The sequence below is a fragment of the Notolabrus celidotus genome, chromosome 11, assembly GCF_009762535.1.
Source record: "Notolabrus celidotus isolate fNotCel1 chromosome 11, fNotCel1.pri, whole genome shotgun sequence".
Lineage (NCBI taxonomy): Eukaryota > Metazoa > Chordata > Actinopteri > Labriformes > Labridae > Notolabrus > Notolabrus celidotus.
The window spans coordinates 12,304,781-12,324,273 of record NC_048282.1 but is presented as its reverse complement, the minus strand read 5'-3'; the positions used below and the strand labels follow the sequence as shown (position 1 = coordinate 12,324,273).

The window sequence follows — 19,493 nt, the reverse complement described above, 5'->3', positions numbered from 1 at the left end:
ACTCTTGAGTTATTCAACTCCTTTCATATCAAAAATTTGACATTTTTTACAAAGTTCAGTTTTTTGACATATCAGTGCGTACTATGATATTCAAAACCGAGAATATTTAGACTGGATAAAACAAAGACTTTAAATGGACACAAAGGGTCGTAAGTAGACGGATCACCCTGATATGGGTCATAATAAATAACTTAATGTAAATCCTCTAAAAGGTCGCTACAGAGTCCATCATACATTTCCAACATTCAGAACAAGCCCCCTTGGAAACAATGGGACAGGTGAATTTGGATCCCGGTAACCGTAACGAGACACAAGAAACCGTCAAGCTGACGGAGTTCCTCACACCGGAATAAAGGTTTCATTTTGAAATAAAGGTCACGCTTTAAACCTTTACTCACCTTCTGTTCGCATGAACTTTAACTTCAACACCCTAACAAACGCATGAAAAATACAAAATTAAAATACTAAAAAAAGACCCACAGAAACATTATTTATTGATTTAATTACATTTTCAGTAATGTATCTATTTTTAAAACACAGCATACCTTCATTTATAATTTTTAACACGTTTAGCTATGGACACAAAGATGTTTATTGTATTAATAGATTTTTTGCAGCTGCTGTTCAGGATGCAGGGATAAACTGTTGCATTATTCTATGCAATATAAAAACAAAACGCCAAAGATTTTGTATCTTTATATCTATAGTACAGGGCCACTGATGTTCCCAAAAGTGAAAAGTTGTTCCTCATATTCACAAAATGTTTTTATATTGTGCACACAAGATAACTTGGGATAATTGTATTGTGCGAACCAGAGAGCATCCTATGCACATGAGAAAATAACTTGTGTGCACAAGATATCCACTTGTTCCCAAAATAGTATTACTTGTACAAACAAAATAATTATGTTGTGCAAACCAGATAAAAACTGTTTTCACAATGTAATTGAATTGTGTACATAATAATAACTTTTATCCACATGATAATTATGTTTTGTGCACAAGGTGATAAACCTATTTATTCAGAATCAGAATCAGAATCAGAATCAGAATCAGCTTTATTGGCCAGGTATGCTTGAACACACAAGGAATTTGAATTTGGAAAACTGTGTTCTCTATGTACAAGGCATACAAGACTATATATAATTTACAGAAGTTATGTTCTTGTATGCACAAGTTAAAGCTGCCATTGGTAGGAATGGTGTTAACATTTTTTATTTTTTTCTGCTGGGTTTGGAGAAAAGGTCGTAATGCCCATCGGTACTCATCGGTAAGTGAAGTAATTTGAGACAATCTCTGCGTTTTCCAATGCCTTTGTATCAAGCAATGTTATTATTCCCCTCGTTCCCGTTATGACAGACCAATCATAGCTAATCTCCAATCCTCTGTCCTGATTGGTTAAGGGGCGGCCCCCACTACGTCCTCCGATTGGCTATGAGTCCGGTACTATCATGACTGCACACACTGATCTGTGTTGGGGGGCTAAGAGGAAATCTGGTTGGGAGCAAGCGAGCCGGATGCGACCCTGGTGGTGAAGCTTTCAGCAGTGTGTCTGCCCCCTGGTGGCTGGCTGCAGTATAGGTAAAAAAATCCATCTCAAACTTTAAAAAATAAATACACGTTGTATGAATGTTTCTCACATCCGTATGCTGTGGTGATATGTAGTTATTATTTGACTGTTTTGTGTTCAAGGCCTCTTTTTCCTGAAAAGTTTCTTTTTTGTTAGTTATTAGAGTTTAAAAAACTGGGTTTTACTTCCGGGTTTCCTTTGATTCACAGCCGCCATAGAGGGAAACTTCAAAGGACACACAGGGTCTTGTGACGTTATGCTGTAGGGTGGAGCTTATTACAGTGTCTTAACAGGCTCTGGCTGCACAATGGCTGCGCCCAGGAGGGGGATTTTTTGGCTTCAGAATCATACAACAGGAAGAGGCGGAGCAACGCTGTCCATTTCTATTTACGGTCTATGGTTTGGAGGGATAGTGTTGACATTCGAAGTCCCTCTATCCGAACAGATGTTTACTCTGTGACTTCCAATAGCAGCTTTAATATATTGTACAGAGGATATAAAAAATAATTACTTTTTGAATTCAGGGCCTCTAAAATAATACATAAAGCCAGTGTGTTTATTTTAAAATTCTGATGTTTGTATGACTTGTTTCTTTTTGTGCATTATACAGGTAAATAAAGTCAACGTGTTTTATTTTGACAAGTCTAACCGGAAATGAAACTGCTATGCTAGCTAGCTTAACTTCTCCTCCACGGGGAGGCTCTGATGTCCAAACTGAGGAAACTTTTAAGTAACTCGACGAGCTTAGTTTCCGGAGAGCTCTTCAGCACTTTACCGTGACTCCTGACCGTGTTATGAACACTTAACGTGACCCGGTGACACCGAGAGTTTGGACCTGTCCGGTAACCGTTGGGAGGGAACACTAAACCGTTGCTATGCACATGCTGGCGTCAAACGGATCCATAATGGACCTGAAGTCGGAGTGGGTGAAGATGAAAGCGCATTACTGCGGGTAAGTGTGTTTAAAGTGGAGGTTAGCCAGCTGCTTATGGTGACAGGTGGGTTTGGATGGGTAAGGTGAGGGGGGGGGGGGGGGGGGGGGGGGGGGGAGGGGACACACCTGTGGGTTAACTTCCAGGGAAGGTGGGGGTGTTATGGGTCAAATTGTATCGTCGGATCAGGCTTGGTCAGTCTGAGTGACGCTGCACTCCTGGGGCGTGATGACGTCACCCTCAATTAACAGGTGGGCATGATGACATCATACAGTGAGATTACTCTCTCCTGGCTCTGCTGTCTGTTCATATATCACGGCTCCATCATGAGCAGGGGCGTCAAACTCAGTTCATTTCAGGGGCCACATACAGCCCAAGTTGATCTGAAGTGGGCCAGTCCAGCAAAATCATAACATGGTGACCTATAAATAACAGCAACTCTAAATGTTTCCCTCAGTTTTAGTGCAAAAATGTACAAGTACATTATGAAAATGTTCACATTTAATGAACTATCTTTCTACAAAAACAGCTGTTGTATTTTTTTGCCATGATGAGTCTCATAGTGGGCAGAATATTTTACTCTTTAAGCCCTGAAACCTGCTGTGAACACACCGAACACACAGGTTACCCATTCACCTGACACAGAGTGTAATGTTTACTGCAGAAGAACAAATAGATTAGAATAATGAAGAAGGTGAAGTTGACTATTTTGGACCCCTCAGCTCCTGCAGGAACAGTTCGCTTGCGAGGTGTAGTGCTAGTGTTAGTAGTTAGTAGTTAGTGGATCATTTTATAGTGCTCTAAAAAGTCTTTATGAATCTCAACCGGATTATGAAAAGAGCAAGTCATCTATTTTCTCACTTTGAGAAAAAAGTCCCAGAGCACCATTCAGGGCGCTCCGTCAGCACTATGGTTTTATGCGACCCCCAGAGGACAAACTTATTGAAAAATTGCAGTCAATGTCTTCTCTGTAATTTCTTCCCTTTGCAAAGTCGTCTCAGGGCCAGATTGGAGCCTCTGGTGGGCCGGTTATGACCCACAGGCCGCATGTTTGACACCCCTGACCATGAGCCTGAAACCAGGGGATGTGTTCAAAATCAGTGCAGACCCACCTGCTCTTCACTCTAAACCACATTTCAGAGATTAAAGACTCGTGTCAGATTTCTCACAGACACATTCCTGCTATTCACAGATTCACGTCCACAGGCTGAGCAAGCAGTGCAGGTCGAGCTGTGTGATATTAAAGTTGGGGAGTCAGTAACTACAACTGATCTACCTCTGCAGGTGTTTGATGTGTAGAGTCTACAAGGTGTAACCAGCACTCAGGGCCTGTCGCAGACTACTTAAGCTCATTCAGGGAGAAATGTTCTGATTAGAGGGTTCAAAGGTCAACATGTCGTAGGCTGGTTTGCACTGAGACCAATCCCTCAGCGTGCCGAGGACTCTGAAGTATGCACTATGCAAATAGTTCAAAGGTCAGTCTGCTGTAAGTCTTAACACGAGCATTTGACTTCAGCAGGTTTACAAAGTCTGCAGAGAGAGAGAGAAGGATGTTTTGTACGCAGACGAGCTGTAGTTAAAGATTCCTCAGACTACGTTCAATGGGACATCCTGCAGATGCTTCATCTGTCAAACATCAGACAAAGACTCCTCAGTTATTTTGTGATGAATTAAAAGGAAAAGCTGTAAATATGTGCTTGGAAGAGGCAGCCAAAATAAAGATTCATATTTTCAATTGATTAGCAAAATAGTCGCTAAAAACCTCCTTTCACCTGATTTATCATAAAAATAATTTATAAAACTTTATGATCCAACTTACTCCTTTTTCATTGCAAGAAAAATACCAGATCAATATGTGTAATAATGGCCTGTGTATGTGTGTGTGTATGTGTGTGTGTGTGTGTGTGTGTGTGTGTGTGTGTGAGTGTGTGAGACATCCTTCCAATCTGACTTGTGTGGGTGTTGACAGCGTGGAGCACAGCCTGCTGGGAAGCAAGCTGTCTCTGCTCTACCTTGTCAGAGTCCAGAAAAACACACCATAAACACACACACACACACACACACACACACACACACACACACACACACACACACACACACACACACACACACCCTTATTTAATATAATGGCCCACTGATAAGAGTGTTTCTCAGTCGTCACTGATCTGTTCTTTCGTGTAGATTAGAGTTCACGACACCTTTCATTCATCAATACTTTTAGAGGAGTGTGTTATCCATGATGCTTTTATTTTGCCTTTTTATGCCTTTGTTTTCTATACATCCTGTTTTCATAACAAAGGTGTTTTATCATGAAAGGACACAGACAGATATTTCCCTTTATTTTAAGTGACAGAAGTTTATAAAATCAGCTAAAAGAGGGATCAGTCGTGAAAATGTTGTACGTGTTAGCTCCATTTGAAGATCTCTCTCTCTCTCTATTACCTGTGGAGCAGGTGTGGAGACAAAACTCACCACATGTAGCCAGGAGAGAGAGAGAGAGAGAGAGAGAGAGAGAGAGAGAGAGAGAGAGAGAGAGAGAGAGAGAGAGAGAGAGAGAGAGAGAGAGAGAGATCATCTACTAGTTTATCCATAGATGTCAATGAAGGTCAAATCTTTGTCTGGCTGTCCAGGTATCCGTACCTCTAAAATCTTCATCAGCTGCCTTCGTGTCTCTATGCCTCTATTAGTGCTGGGTGAATGATAAATCAATAATCCTAATTATCATGATATAATTTTTCTCAATATAAATATAACAAATGTTCGATACAAATTTGATATAAATAAACCTGTAATTACACCCCCCAACCACTGAGAAATGGGGGGACACTAATGTGCCTTAAAGCTGGGGTTGGTAGTCAGATTTCGATACACTTTTTGTCATACTTGTTAAAATGATCTTTATGTTCCGACGGCAATCAATACATAATCTGTTCTTAAAAAAGAGCCAATAAAAGCTGCTATCTACAGCCCGAGTAAACCTGGGAAAACACCAACCAATCACCCTTTTAGGTCCCAAAATTTTAAACCAACCAAATTCCGTCCTGCCGTTCTGCCCGCCTCCTGCGCGCACATTTCCCCGGCGTGTACTCCCCGTCCCCTGCCTCTGCTTCCCCTGACTCTACTGACTGCCCCTCTCGCTCGACCTCGGGCCTGTCCCCTCTGACCCGATGAGGGGCTTTGCTTAGGACTGTAGTCTGGATCAGAGTCTAAAAAGCTCTTACCACGGGGGCTCTGACAAGCAAAAGAATTAATGACATTTAGTAAGTCCTACAGAAAATGTAGATGTACTGTAGCGATGGTCATGAATCAGTGGCGCTCGTGCATGTGAGCGGGGGCATCGTTTTGGAGGAGCTTCGAGGGGAAGGGGGGAGGGGTTAGACGGAGTCTTGAAGACATGCTACATTCAAATTCATGCTAGTTTTCCGAGACTACCAACCCCAGCTTCATGTCGCAGGGTGAGAGGTAGGCGGTTCAAAGATGTTTGGCGCGGAAAGTAAACACAGCTGAAACGAGCGACACTGAAGGAAACTCAAAACCTACCAGCTCAAAGCAGAGTCGTTAGTCCGACACTGTGCTGACTCTGCTTTAACTATTCACTTAACATGCTCAATTAAAAACACTTTCAGGATATGGGTAAAGGTAGAGCACAGAGACAACTTCTGCTGTTCATTTCTAACATGTTCAATGTCCACTGTGATCGTAGTACAATTGAACACTGAATAACCATGATGCATTCACTGCACTGTGGGAAACAATATCACTCCGCCCATGATCCTTAATAATCTTAAAGGGGAGTGGACTATTCAAAACAATACTTTTCTAAACTGATACACTACACAATTTGATATATCTTTGTTTTAAATTTAAATCAAATTATACAAATAACCAAGAAAAATAAGAATCTACAAACTAAAACTTCACAAAAATCTCATCTTACACAAATGACCTGCTTCCTGTTAGCACCGTCAGACATGATGGATTCAAGAAGTTCATCAGAAAACTAAATCCAGATACAAACTAACAAACTGGTTTCTTCCACTTTCACTCAGTAGAAAAATCTGACTTTAAATTTAAATGAAATTATGATTTGATATTTCTTAGGATAATTATCGATATCCACTGATGTGAAATATTGTATCGTGATAACATCATTTTCAATATCGCCTAGCTCTACGTCAAACCTGCGACCGCTGTGACAAGGACTACAGCCTCTATACATTGGGCGCACTAATGGTGCGTTCACACCAAACGCGAACGATCGCGTTAGACGCGCGAATATGGACGCGGGAATGTTTTGTGTTCACTCGCTCAATTCGCGCGAATGAATTCGCGCTATATGCGCGAATAATGCGAGTCATTAGCGCAAATGTTGCGTGTCATTCACGCAAATCGCGCCATTTGCGTCGCGAATACGCGCCGCCAGACCAGTGCTCGCGTCTACTCACGCCTCTGCATTGACTTTACATGTACTTCGCGCGAATGATTCTATTTGCGTTTGGTGCGAACACACCATTAGACCGCTAGGCCAACAGCGCCCCTAAAGTGATCCACTTTTAAAAGCTTGTTTATCTAAAAGGGTTTGGATCGATGATTTCTGATGCAACAAAAGGACGAATAAGAATTCACATGAAATATCTCTGGAGTTGAAAATATCCAGTTTCACAAATACGTGCTCAAAAAGCTTCAACAGAGACGTGAAGGAAGTGGATGAAGTACTCGTGTTGTTGTTGACATCTTGGATCCTCTTGAAGGATCTCAAAGTGATTCATATTTCCTCTCTGCTGGTGTGTGTTCTTTGTGTGTGTGTGTGTGTGTTCTTTGTTGGTGTGTGTGTTTGTGTGTGTGTGTGTGTGTGTGTGCATTCAGAGACATGCTGATCACAGACTTGGCTGCCTCAGTAACCTTTGCAGAGCTGTGTGCGGAGGTGAGAGGGATGTGCAGCGTTGCCAGGCAGCAGCCCATCACGCTGAAGTGGATCGATGATGAAGGTGGGTGTAGCTCACGCTCAGATACTCTTCATCAGTGCGAACACACCTGCTGTGCCCTTTAACACCGCTGATAAACTCTGGCTCGGAGATGCAGCGTGGAGGAGGCCAGAGGGACAGGTCACCGGGCTGCAGGCCAGTCTGAGACTCATCACTGGCTCCTCACGGCGTTACTGGAACAACGAAGAGCTTCAGCAGTGTGAGCTTTGAAGATCGGCCTGAGAGGGTCTCTGTGTTTACACGCGTGTTCACTCTGAGCGTGTACCTTCATACTCTGACAAACAAACATCTCCTTACTGTCTGCTGGATGTCTCCTCCAAAGGAGCTCTGCCGTGTTAATGTAAAAAAAACCAAATAAACATCCACTCCCCCTCGTCCACGTCTCTCCATGAAACAAATATGAATGTTTAGATGTGGCAGGGTGATAATCTGCAATCTTTGTTTCCATTTTTAATCGTGTGTGTGTGTGTGTGTGTGTGTGTGTGTGTGTGTGTGTGTGTGTGTGTGTGTGTGTGTGTGTAGGGGACCCTTGTACCATCTCGTCTCAGATGGAGCTGGAGGAAGCTTTTCGTATTTACAATCGGACCAAGAAGTCGGGCCTGCTGCTGCATGGTGAGATCATTGATCTTTAATTCTGAGCGTTATGATCATGATGAATGTTAAAAATGTTACCACCACAGACAGGAGGAGGGACTCCTCCACAAAAAAGAAACATTTATTCTCTCTGCAGTCCTTTCATATTTTTATGATTATCTGAACTAGAGCTGGGCGATATTGAAAAAGATGTTATTACAATAAAGTATTTAATATCAGTCGATATCGACATTTATCACAAGAAAATATCAAATCATTATTTAATTTAAATCTCAAGGCAGATTTTTGCTCCCTAGTAAAAGTTAAAGAAACCAGATAGTTTGTTAGTTTGTATCTGGATTTAGTTTTCTGATGAACTTCTTGAATCCATCATTTCTGACGGTGCTAACAGGAAGCAGGTCTTTTGTGTAAGATGAGATTTTTTGAGAAGTTTTAGTTTGCAGATTCTGATTTTTCTTGGTTATTGGTTATTTGTATAATTTGATTTAAATTTACATCAAAGATATATCGAATTTTTATACTGTGTACCAGTTTAGTAGAGTATTGTTTTGAGTTGTAACCCCCCTTAAGTTTACGAAGAGTTACGGCTGAGTGTTCCTTTACCCACATCCTGAACATTTATTTAATGAAGTGGGTGGCAACTAGCGTTTAAGGCTCACTAGCACACCCCTCCCTTTTTTAGTGGTTGGGGGCTGTAATTATATATTTATTGATATAGAATTTTTATCAAACATTTGTCATATTCATATCGAGAAAAATTATATCACGATAATTATCGTTTTTGAATTATCGCCCTAATTTGAACTGAATAGAAATCGAGAGAGATTAAAAGAACAGTGTGTAGAATATTTAGCGATATCTAGCGGTCAGACTCTGGATTGAAACGCTCCCTTGCTCACGCTTCCTGTCCCTGGTGAAGCAACGTTGTCCTTTGAGGATAAAAAGCTCCTGTGATGCTTGATAAGCATGATCCTGATTTGTCCTCTTCCCTGTTCTTCTCTCTGTCCTCCACTTCTGAATCTATGTCCGTCTAAAATCCACACAAGCTCCAAAATTTGGTGCCCTCTCCTGCGAAACATGTTGTGAAAAAATTTCCGTTACATGCTTTATAAAACAAAGATAACTCCATGATCAGAGTTCTGGTTTTGTAACCTGTACTGGTACAGGTGAATAAATCGATCAAATGTAAATGATGACTTTGGGTTGCTTCCTGTCTCTCCAGTGTTCCCCAGTATCCCGGAGCGGCCCGGTCTGCGCTGCCCAGGAGAGGACAGTGAGTACACTCTATGAACTCTCCTCCGTCTATGCTTCCTTATCACTCTTCCTGCTGTGTAGCCATAGAAACATGAGTGAACCAGGTGAAGCTCATACTGAATGTACCTGACTGTGGTGTGAGCACAGAGTGGAGGTGTGTGAGAGCTCTTTGGACTCCTCTCTCTGCAGCTGCAAGTTTAGTTCAGTTGTCAATAGACCCGTGCTACAGAGACAAAAAACAGAGTTTGTAGTTCTTGAATTATTGTGTGCTCATGTTCCCTTCTGCACACACAAACACACACCTCTCATCTCATAACACACACAGCAGCTCGACCTCCTTTTTCTGTTCTCTGCTCTGTTCACTTTCTTCTTCTTCAGTTTTAAAATGACTCCTTTTTTATTTCTAACTTTTTTAAATTTCAAAACGGTGACTAGCAGGAACTAACAACGTATTGTAATATTGAATTGATGTTAAAGGATGTTCGGTGTGTGTGTGTGTGTGTGTGTGTGCGCGTGCGTTCGTGCGTGCGTGTGTGTGTGTGTGTGGTTGGTTGTGTGTGTGTGTGTGTGTGTGTGTGTGTTTGTGTGTGTGTGTGCGCGTGTGCGTGCGTGCGTGTGTGTGTGTGGTTGGTTGTGTGTGTGTGTGTGTATGTGTGTGTGTTTGTGTGTGTTTGTGTGTGTGTGTGTGTGTGTGTGTGTGTGGGCGTGTCACTTATGTTGAAGGGTAGCTAATAGGACAGTGGATTGAGAGTAACTGAGTGGGAGAAAATGCTGGAAACATATCTTAGGAAGAGATTGAAATAAATAAATAATTGACATATAGACCAAACATTAAATAATAATTAATTGATTATTTAAAAAATAGAAATAAAAATAAAATGAAATAAAGAAATCAAGATAAATAGTTGAGTAGGCATGTAAGAAATTGGGTAAAATTAACAAAAATAACACAAATAGGGATTATTACAATGAAAACAATAACAATGAAATGTTAAATAAATAAAATAAAAATAATATAATTAATAATAAATATATATATATATATTGTATGTTTTTATACACTACCGTTCAAAAGTTTGGGGTCACTTAGATATGTCCTTATTTTTGAAAGAAAAGCACAGTTTTTTTTCACTGAAGATAACATTAAATTAATCAGAAATACACTCTATATTTGTTAATGCAGTAAATGACTATTCTAGCTGCAAACGTCTGGTTTTTAATGGAATATCTACAAAGGTGTATAGAGGCTCATTTCCAGCAACCATCACTCCAGTGTTCTAATGGTACATTGTGTTTGCTAATCGCGTTAGAAAGCTAATGGATGATTAGAAACATCTTGAAAACCCTTGTGCAGATACGTTAGCACAGCTGAAAACGGTTCTGCTGGTTAGAGAAGCTGTAAAACTGGCCTTTCTTTGAGCTAGTTGAGTATTTGGAGCATCACATTTGTGGGTTCGATTATACTCTCAGAATGGCCAGAAAAAGAGAACTTTCATATGAAACTCCACAGTCTATTCTTGTTCTTAGAAATGAAGGCTATTCCATGCGAGACATTTCCAAGAAACTGAACATTTCCTACAACGATGTGTACTACTCCCTTCAGAGAACAGCACAAACAGGCTCTAACCAGAGTAGAAAGAGAAGTGGGAGGCCCCGGTGCACAACTGAACAAGAGGACGAGTACAGTTGAGTCTCTAGTTTGAGAAATAGACACCTCACAGGTCCTGAACTGGCAGCTTCATTAAATGGTACCCGCAAAATGCCAGTGTCAACGTCTACAGTGAAGAGGTGACTCCGGGATGCTGGCCTTCTAGGCAGAGTGGCAAAGAAAAAGCCATTTCTGAGACTGGCCAATAAAAGGAAAAGATTGATATTTGCAAAAGAACACAGACATTAGACAGAGGAAGATTGGAAAAAAGTGTTATGGACAGACAAATCAAAGTTTGAGGTGTTTGGATCACACAGAAGAAGATTAGTGAGACGCAGAACAAGTGAAAAGATGCTGGAAGAGTGCCTGACGCCATCTGTTAAGCATGGTAGAGGTAATGTGATGGTCTGGGGATGCTTTGGTGCTGGTAAAGTGGGAGATTTGTACAAGATAAAAGGGATTTTGAATGATGAAGGCTATCACTCAACTTTGCAATGCCATGCCATACCCTGTGGACAGCGCTTGATTGGAGCTAATTTCCTCCTACAACAGGACAATGACCCAAAGCACACTTCCAGATTATGCAAGAACTATTTAGGGAAGAAGCAGGCAGCTGGTATTTTGTCTGTAATGGAGTGGACAGCGCAGTCACCAGATCTCAACCCCATTGAGCTGTTGTGGGAGCAGCTTGACCGTATGGTACGCAAGAAGTGTCCATCAAGCCAATCCAACTTGTGGGAGGTGCTTCAGGAAGCGTGCGGTGAAATTTCTTCAGATTCCCTCAACAAATTAACAGCTAGAATGCCAAAGGTCTGCAATGTTGTAATTGCTGCAAAGGGAGCATTCTTTGATGAAAGCAAAGTTTGAAGGACAAAATTATTATTTCAACTAAAAATCATTATTTCTAACATTCTCAACGTCTTGACTATATTTTCTGTTCATTTTGTAACTCATTTGATAAATAAAAGTGTGAGTTTTCATGAAAAACACAAAATTGTCTGGGTGACCCCAAACTTTTGAACGGTAGTGTATATATGTTTATATTCTGTATATTCATACACATTTTCCTTTTAATAGGTAGAGAGGAAAGAGGAAGGTAAATAAATGAAAATAAAGTTATGTCATGGTAAAGCAAATTAAATATTTAAATAATAACAGCAGGTACAGTAACAGTAATAATTATCATCATAATAATATCAACTACCATGTTACTCAGGGTATGATACTATATGATACGAAAAAATTACGTGCGTGTTTTACATTGACTCTGACAGGACGAGCACTTTCCAACAACAAACTAAAATCTTTTAAAACAGCGCTTTAAAAGGGTCCACGAGACATGACCCTGCTCAGCACCGGTTCACCTGGGCAGGTCTGAGGGGGGGGAAGTTAACATACTTATTTAGCCTCAAATGAATGCATCATTGTTTATTTAACTATAAGCAAACAGCAGCAGTGCAAAGTGATGCAGTTTGTGGTACATTAAACCCTTTGTGCATGCTTAGAGAATTAGACCGTGTATCTTGGACTCATTTGCACAGATAGGCACAATAGCAGTGCAGTCTTTTTGTGATTCAGGTAAACTGTGCACAACATCGTAATGGATCCTGGGTGGCAGCGTCACACTGATTAAATAACATTTAACATAAATGACATTCCCTTAGTGGACTACCTGTAGTCTGTGAGGGGGAAACACTGCAGTGTGATGATTATTCACTCTTACTCTAAACATTGAAGAAGTGCTCTGGCATGTTGTTGAAGTTTATTTTTTCTCTCTGTCTGCTGTTAAAAGTACCTGCTTCATCACATTAGCTCTGATTTGTTGTCTTTTTTTGCTCAGTGTTTTTTTTTTATGAATAAAGACAGACACCAGACTGTTCACCCAAACACGATTAGACTGCTAAGAAAGGCTTACACCTGTGGTTATAGCGCTGCATTATTCATTCTGCAGAGTGATTCTGCGTTTGTGACTCATTGTTTTGGATTTTGGTTTGTGGGTGAAATCTTTGCAGAGCTCATTTTAACATCGCTCCGTGGTTTGAAGCCTTCGTGCCCACAGATTATTAATTTACTGATCAGAAATGTGTGATTAGGATTAGTTTGACGGAAGGTCGGTATTCATGGTGACATACTCAGGTTTAGAGATGCTTGACTTAAAAATAGGAGACAAAAGCTGAGCTCAGGATGTGATTGGGGGAAGAGAGCAGCCACTGAAATATAAAGGTTTAGGATGCTAATGATGAGAGAATGCGGGTAGAGGAAAACTGAGGCCTGACATGATGTTATGATCAAGCAATCAGTGTAAAGTGTATTTTAAAGACCTGACAGCACCCTGGGAGGACTCAGTGGACGAGGTGCTGAACAACAAGGATGGTAAGTTAGGGTTTGTTCTGTAGAGACAGGATGTAGAGGGTTTGTAGCACGATCAACTATCTCATTACCGAGAGAACGTTAGGGATAAGCATTTCAAACTAAAATAATATTCAATGATCACTGGCATCTATTCTGCAACTATTCGTAATCAAACGATTTTACAGCCATGCTCAGTCTCTGCAGTGTTCTCCATTTCTGGATCCCAGACTACTACACACGTATTTCCAGAGACTGTCGCTAATGTTTTCTTCTTTTACTATTTAATGCAGTAAGCACTCTTCTTCTCATGTCCCATCCCTACTCTGCGTGGACAAAGTTTGTGAAAGACGTCAAGGCAATGTCAGACGAAGCAGTTCAGACAAGTCAGAGGATCTGGATGAGGAGAAATAATCAGTTAGGGGCAAAAACAAAGTAGAGGACAAGTGTTCATCTCCTTTTTCTCTCGAGAAAACGGGGGAGTAGAGAGAGGTGGAGGGGGCAGGAGAACTCTTGCCCACACAGCTTCTCGCCCTGACTCTGCCTTTCATTATCCTCTCTCTAACATCTCCCTGCAGCCTCTTTTCTCTGTTTCGTTTCTTCTTCTCTTCCCTCATGAACTCGGGGGAGTAAGGGGGAGGTAGAGCGTACAGCCGGACCTTACAGCAGTAATCTGCAGCCCAAACAAGCTCCTCGCCTCACGGTATGTTTAAGTTAACATCCAGACAAGTTTATTTAAAATGAGAGACAAGAGAATATTTCAGATCAGAAGATTTTCTTCCACTTTTTGAAGTGAGATATGTGCAAAGTGAAACTGCAGCTTCAATCAGCTGATGTGAACTTTCCCTTTAAGTCCTCACATTAAAAGAGTCGTTGGGGTGAAGGACGCATGGTTATTAAACTCAGAGGGTCTGTGCTCCTGGGAGCATGACTGTGCTCAGCCAATTTCACAGCAGCTCTCCCGTTAGAGGAAACTGACTTGTGTGCAGATTGGGCCGTTCGTCCCAGCGTCCCGGTCACTCTGGCTGTAAGTGGAGGCGCTGATGGAGGGTTTCACTTTGGAGACCTTTTGGTCCAGTTTGCTACCAGGCTCGGTAGAATGCTAACCACCTCGTCCCTGACTTTCTTTTTCTGCCTAGTTGGCATATTAGGAGACAGTTAGCATGCTTAGCTCAACAGCACCAACGTCACCACACCTCCAAACATCTGCAGTGTCTGCTTAGAAGATACACAGATGAACTTTGTGATGCTGCCTCCGCCTGTCCAGTCAGGTAGGATGGTGTGCTGCTAACTAATAGCTATTAAGCTGCATCCTCTGGGGAGCATGATAGATAAAGATATAATAAATGTAATGGATAGAATTAGTTTACAGTTCCTATACAAAAACAGAAACTTTTTCCTGATGTTTGCACTGGGGTAAAGGTCAGAGGTCATTGGGATGTATCCAGGTATACCAGGTATGTCTGAAGCTGAATTTGATGCTCCTGTGGCATTCAAAGGTTAAAGTATCTCCTCCTGCAGCTTCTGGACTCGCACACTGAATGAAATGTCCCCGCTCAGCCACCAGCTATGACACGTCTGAGTCATCAGAGTGACTCACCTCAACCCTACGAAACTCAAGCAGGAGGTATCACTTCATACCAAACATGGAATTATTCTGTGTGTCGTCACTCACTGGTTTCTGGAGAGATGTTTTGAGGCCCAATGATGGTGAACACAGGCAAAGAGGCGGAGTTAAGGCAGGCTTATGCCTCCTAGCAAACAGCTACAAGACGCCGACCTGTCTATCGCCTTGTTCCTCTAAGATAGATAGATCTTTATTTGTCCTTAATAAAGAGATTTGTTGCCACCGTCTGTACAAGAATACATGTATAAAACACAATAAACAATAAACATCCACCCAGCCTCACAACAATGGTGCACCTCATCCCACATATGTACACACCGGATATATATGAACACACCGGACACATATAAACACACAGGACACATATATGCACACCGGACACACATGAACTCACCGGACACATATCAACCTAAGCATGCAGATTCATGCATAATTCTTCACCCTGATAAAATCAAAACAGATGTGTTATAAGAAGAAATACTCCCTGTGCAGTATGTCCGCATTAAACTGAACATATCCATTAAAAGTAACGTTAGTCGAGGTGAACAGGACTTCTGGGGGACTATTGATGTTGACATCTCTGTCCTCATTCAGCTCTCCTTCTCTTTGACGTTGACTCACCTTTAAACATAAATGAGCCAAATGTGTCAGCTTCGAACATTGATGCTGTTATCTCTACCTCTTCTGGTTTCATTGACTTTGTAGAGATCAGCAGCTTAGAGATGCTCTCAACAGCTCTGCTGCCGTTGCCTGAATTACAGGACAGGATTTTTCTCCACTCTTCCCTCTCAGAGATGGTTGGGGTCTAGTAGCTCCTCAGGCTGCTCTCACATCTGTACCCGCTAACTGTCATTGTTTCCCCACTCTCAAGACCAGCCTGAGACCACACTAATGTTTTTACCACAGTGCAACAGGCAGAGGGGGAATGTGACGGACTACTTTCTGTGGAGTGATTTAATATGACATGTGATCAGGTCGTCCCTGGTGTTTGTTTGACAGTCTAGAATTAATCACAGCTGTTATTTGTAGGGATGCACCGATCCAATCCTGGTATCCCATATCGGCTAGATCAGACTCAAAAAGCTAGATCGGATATCGGTGACAAAGGGGCCGATATATAGTGCCGATCCATATGGCAGATCTATTCATCTCAGTTCTATGCTTTTCTGTGTTTACAACAGCCATGTGCGTCTCCTATGTCATCAGCGCCCACTGGTCTGTGCATTTTTACCCGGTTGAGCATGATGGAGGATAACTACAGAGGCTCTGCAGTTTAGGTGCATGTCATGCTTCTTTTGCTGACAACTCCGCCGGAAACTTGCAACATGTGCTGCGGTAATGTTTCAACGGATGGCAGTCGCGCTTAAAAATATAATGGGAGCCCAAAGGAACAAGTTTATGTCAGCTGTAGCCTACTGCAAAGAAGCAAGAAACCTTCTATTAATGGATTCAAAGTGTGAAAAAACTGACAGGTTATTGGATTGAATTGTTCCGGTTCCTTGAAATTAAGGGATTCCAGGCTCTGGTTTAGTACTAGGAACCCAGGTACAGTTCACCATCAAGTCAGAAAAGCCTGAAGTTGCCAAAACAAGGCAATTAAGGAATAGAGATCGTTAAATCAATACCAGGATCAGATCGGCTAGTATCCGTATCAGCAGATACCAAAGCCCAGGTATGGATATCGGTATCGGGACCTAAAAAAGTAGGATCAGTGCATCCCTAGTTATTTGTCTTTGATACATCAGAAGCTTTCCATTCCATTCTGACATTTTTACCACAGTGTCAACAGGCAGAGGGGGAATGTGACGGACTCCTTACCAAGGATTGATTTGATATGACGTGGGTGATCAGGTTCTTCCTGGTGTTGCCTTTGCTGTCGAGAATTAATAATCATTGTTATGAGGTTTTGACCAATCAAAATCCAGTATTTAACACAACCTGGTGAGTCATGAATACTGTTATTAAAATGATTCATTTGTTTATATCACAGACTGTTCTCAAATTGATCAGAATCGTGACACCGAACATGTGATCTGATCCGAACACACACCCAGCTGTGTGAATAGTAAATAGTTTATAAACTGGAGTATCAGTTCAGCTGTCGTCGAATCAAATCAGTCACAATAGTCTCCGGTGTCTCTCTCTAACGTCCTCTTGTGTTGTTGCTGCACAAGCTCGCTCTCTATGTGCTGTGACAGCATGTTTCAGGGGAGTGTGTATGTGTGTGTGGGGGGTGTGTGTGAGTTTGATGGGAGTGGAGTCCTGTTCTTTCCCTGAGGCAGGCCGCTGGTTTGAAGAGCAGAGTGCGACTGTCGTCCTGTCGGTAGGTAATGAAGGCCATGCACGCACACACACACACACACACACACACACACACACACACACACACACACACACACACACACACACACACACACACACACACACACACACACACCGTGTCAGTGTGTGTGTTCTGTGTTAGCTGTGCATGTAGAGGTTTTAATGTGTGTTTTCTTTCTGTGCTGGGTGGAAGGAGGAGACATGTATCTGTTGTCTTCCACTGAGGAGTATCTTGTTGTGTTTTCAAGGCTAACTCTGCGCTCATGTCTCCTGATAAAATATTAAGCAGCTGATATTTAGTAGAGATGTTGAAACATTTAAGAATCAGTTCACAAAAAACAAACATAACTCTCTATTCGTCCACGTGGGATCCAGCCCGACACAGAGGTCTGGATTTCTTTAGTGTTATCTTAAAGTTTCTCCTCTGAGAGTTGCTACAAACCGTGTTACAGTGGAGGTCAAATGCATATTTGTTTCTGCAGAATACACCAGAGTCACACAGACAGTGTTTAAGAAAGAGATGCTGGGGTTTAGTTTGGCTGGATGAATGAGTTGTATCAGAAACATTGTGAAAAACACACTCATCTTAAAGAAAAGTGCTCTGGTCCCTGGTGGGTGTATGGAAATACATCCAGACCCATCACCATCATCATGTGTCTTTAAACCTCGTTACCTCCTACGTTATTTCCACCAGAAGGTATAAATATCTCATGCACAGTAATGCCTTAGTGTGTAGTGACACGTGGGTCAGATTTGTTTGACACGAGTTAGCTTCTTCGTTACGCAGGGCACGTCGTAAAAGAGCTACAACTGTTTATGACACATTCTGCAGTACTTGTGCATTCTCCTGTTACATCCCTGCAGGGACAAATGAAGACACTTTAGCTCCTTCACCACAAAACATATGTGGTTAAACGTCTCGTATTTCACACTTCATTCTGTGATCAGATCAACAGAGATGCATTTTAGAATCAGGTGTAAACAGGGATGATATTAGTAGCCAGTGGATATTTTGGCAAAGTTTAACGTTTCCTGATTAGTTGGTGTGAAAATGTTGATTCTGTATCAAAAAGTGAAGAAAACAAGGAGCTTGTAAAAAAAAAATGCACAACAGCCAAATAACTCATTTTTTTAAGCAGATGTCATGAATGTGATGTGCAGTCGTCACAGGACGTGTGGTGTCAATCGTACGACCTGAAACACGTGACGTTGCCACTTCCTCTGTTGCTTGATGCAAAAAAAACTAAGCTCCTAATTTCTTATTTTCCATGACTGATGTACAGTTAAAGTTCAGTCAGGACCACTCTGGTCAAAAAAATGAATTATTTGCATGCAGTAAGTTATAGTTGGCGGTATGGCTCTGTTCTGGGAGCTCTAGGGTTAGGTACCGTTTTGATTTGACCAATTTTACAGATTTTACAGATTTTACAGATTTTACAGATTTTACAGATTTTACAGATTCCGATTCTATAATTCTTGGAGAGTAAAAATATAATGAAAACTAAAAGAACAAAACTTAGCCTCCCTTTATTGCTTGAACATTTAGGCTCTCAAAGTAAACTGTTAGAAGGATTTTCTTTACCTCGTCATTAACCATTTCTCTTTCTTTGCAGGATATTTCCAAACCATAATTATTTTGATAAATGAAAGAAAAAAAGATCAAAAGATCCTCTCCTCTGGACTTTTTTGACATGCTGTGTCACAGATGACTCTGTTAGGAACCGAAAAGCGGAACTGAAATGCACATTCCTTATCGAATGCAAAAGGGAACCGGTTTTCGGTACCCAAGCCTAGTGAGCTCCCTGCCCTTCCACATGCCTATGTGGAATGCCAAAGCCTGAAGTGGGGAGAGCACACCTCCTCTCTCTTTCATAAGCATGCATGAAAAGCCAAGACAGGACGAGCAGCAGCTAAGAGATACATTACAGAGTGAGCATCAGTGACAATACATACAACACTGGTAAAATCAGACACAACAGAGAGGATGCTGGGGTGGAGGAGGGCTGTAGAGAGGTTTGCAGAGGAAGTAGCAAGACAAGTCAGGCTGAAACTGAGCTGTCAGCTGATAGGGGCTGTTGTTAAGAGCAGCTGATGTTCTGTCGGCCGAGCTTGACTTCGTAACTACCTAATGCTATGTTCAGTTTTACCTGGCATCGCTTTAATACAGCTTCTCCCTAAAACACTGACAGACATGAATAATACATTTATAATG

At 41.6% G+C, this 19,493-nt stretch overlaps 1 protein-coding gene across 1 annotated transcript in view; it reads left to right on the top strand.

The window, feature by feature from the left end:
- The first annotated feature begins 2,163 nt into the window (after positions 1-2,163).
- The window catches only part of prkcz (protein kinase C, zeta), a 158,408-nt gene continuing 141,078 nt past the window's right edge, over positions 2,164-19,493 (top strand). Inside the window, exons 1-4 of the mRNA XM_034695938.1 lie at positions 2,164-2,522; positions 7,369-7,490; positions 8,010-8,099; positions 9,304-9,354. Of these exons, the coding sequence (XP_034551829.1) occupies positions 2,446-2,522; positions 7,369-7,490; positions 8,010-8,099; positions 9,304-9,354 (340 nt within the window). The 5' untranslated portion in view covers positions 2,164-2,445. The remainder of the gene's footprint in view (positions 2,523-7,368; positions 7,491-8,009; positions 8,100-9,303; positions 9,355-19,493) is intronic.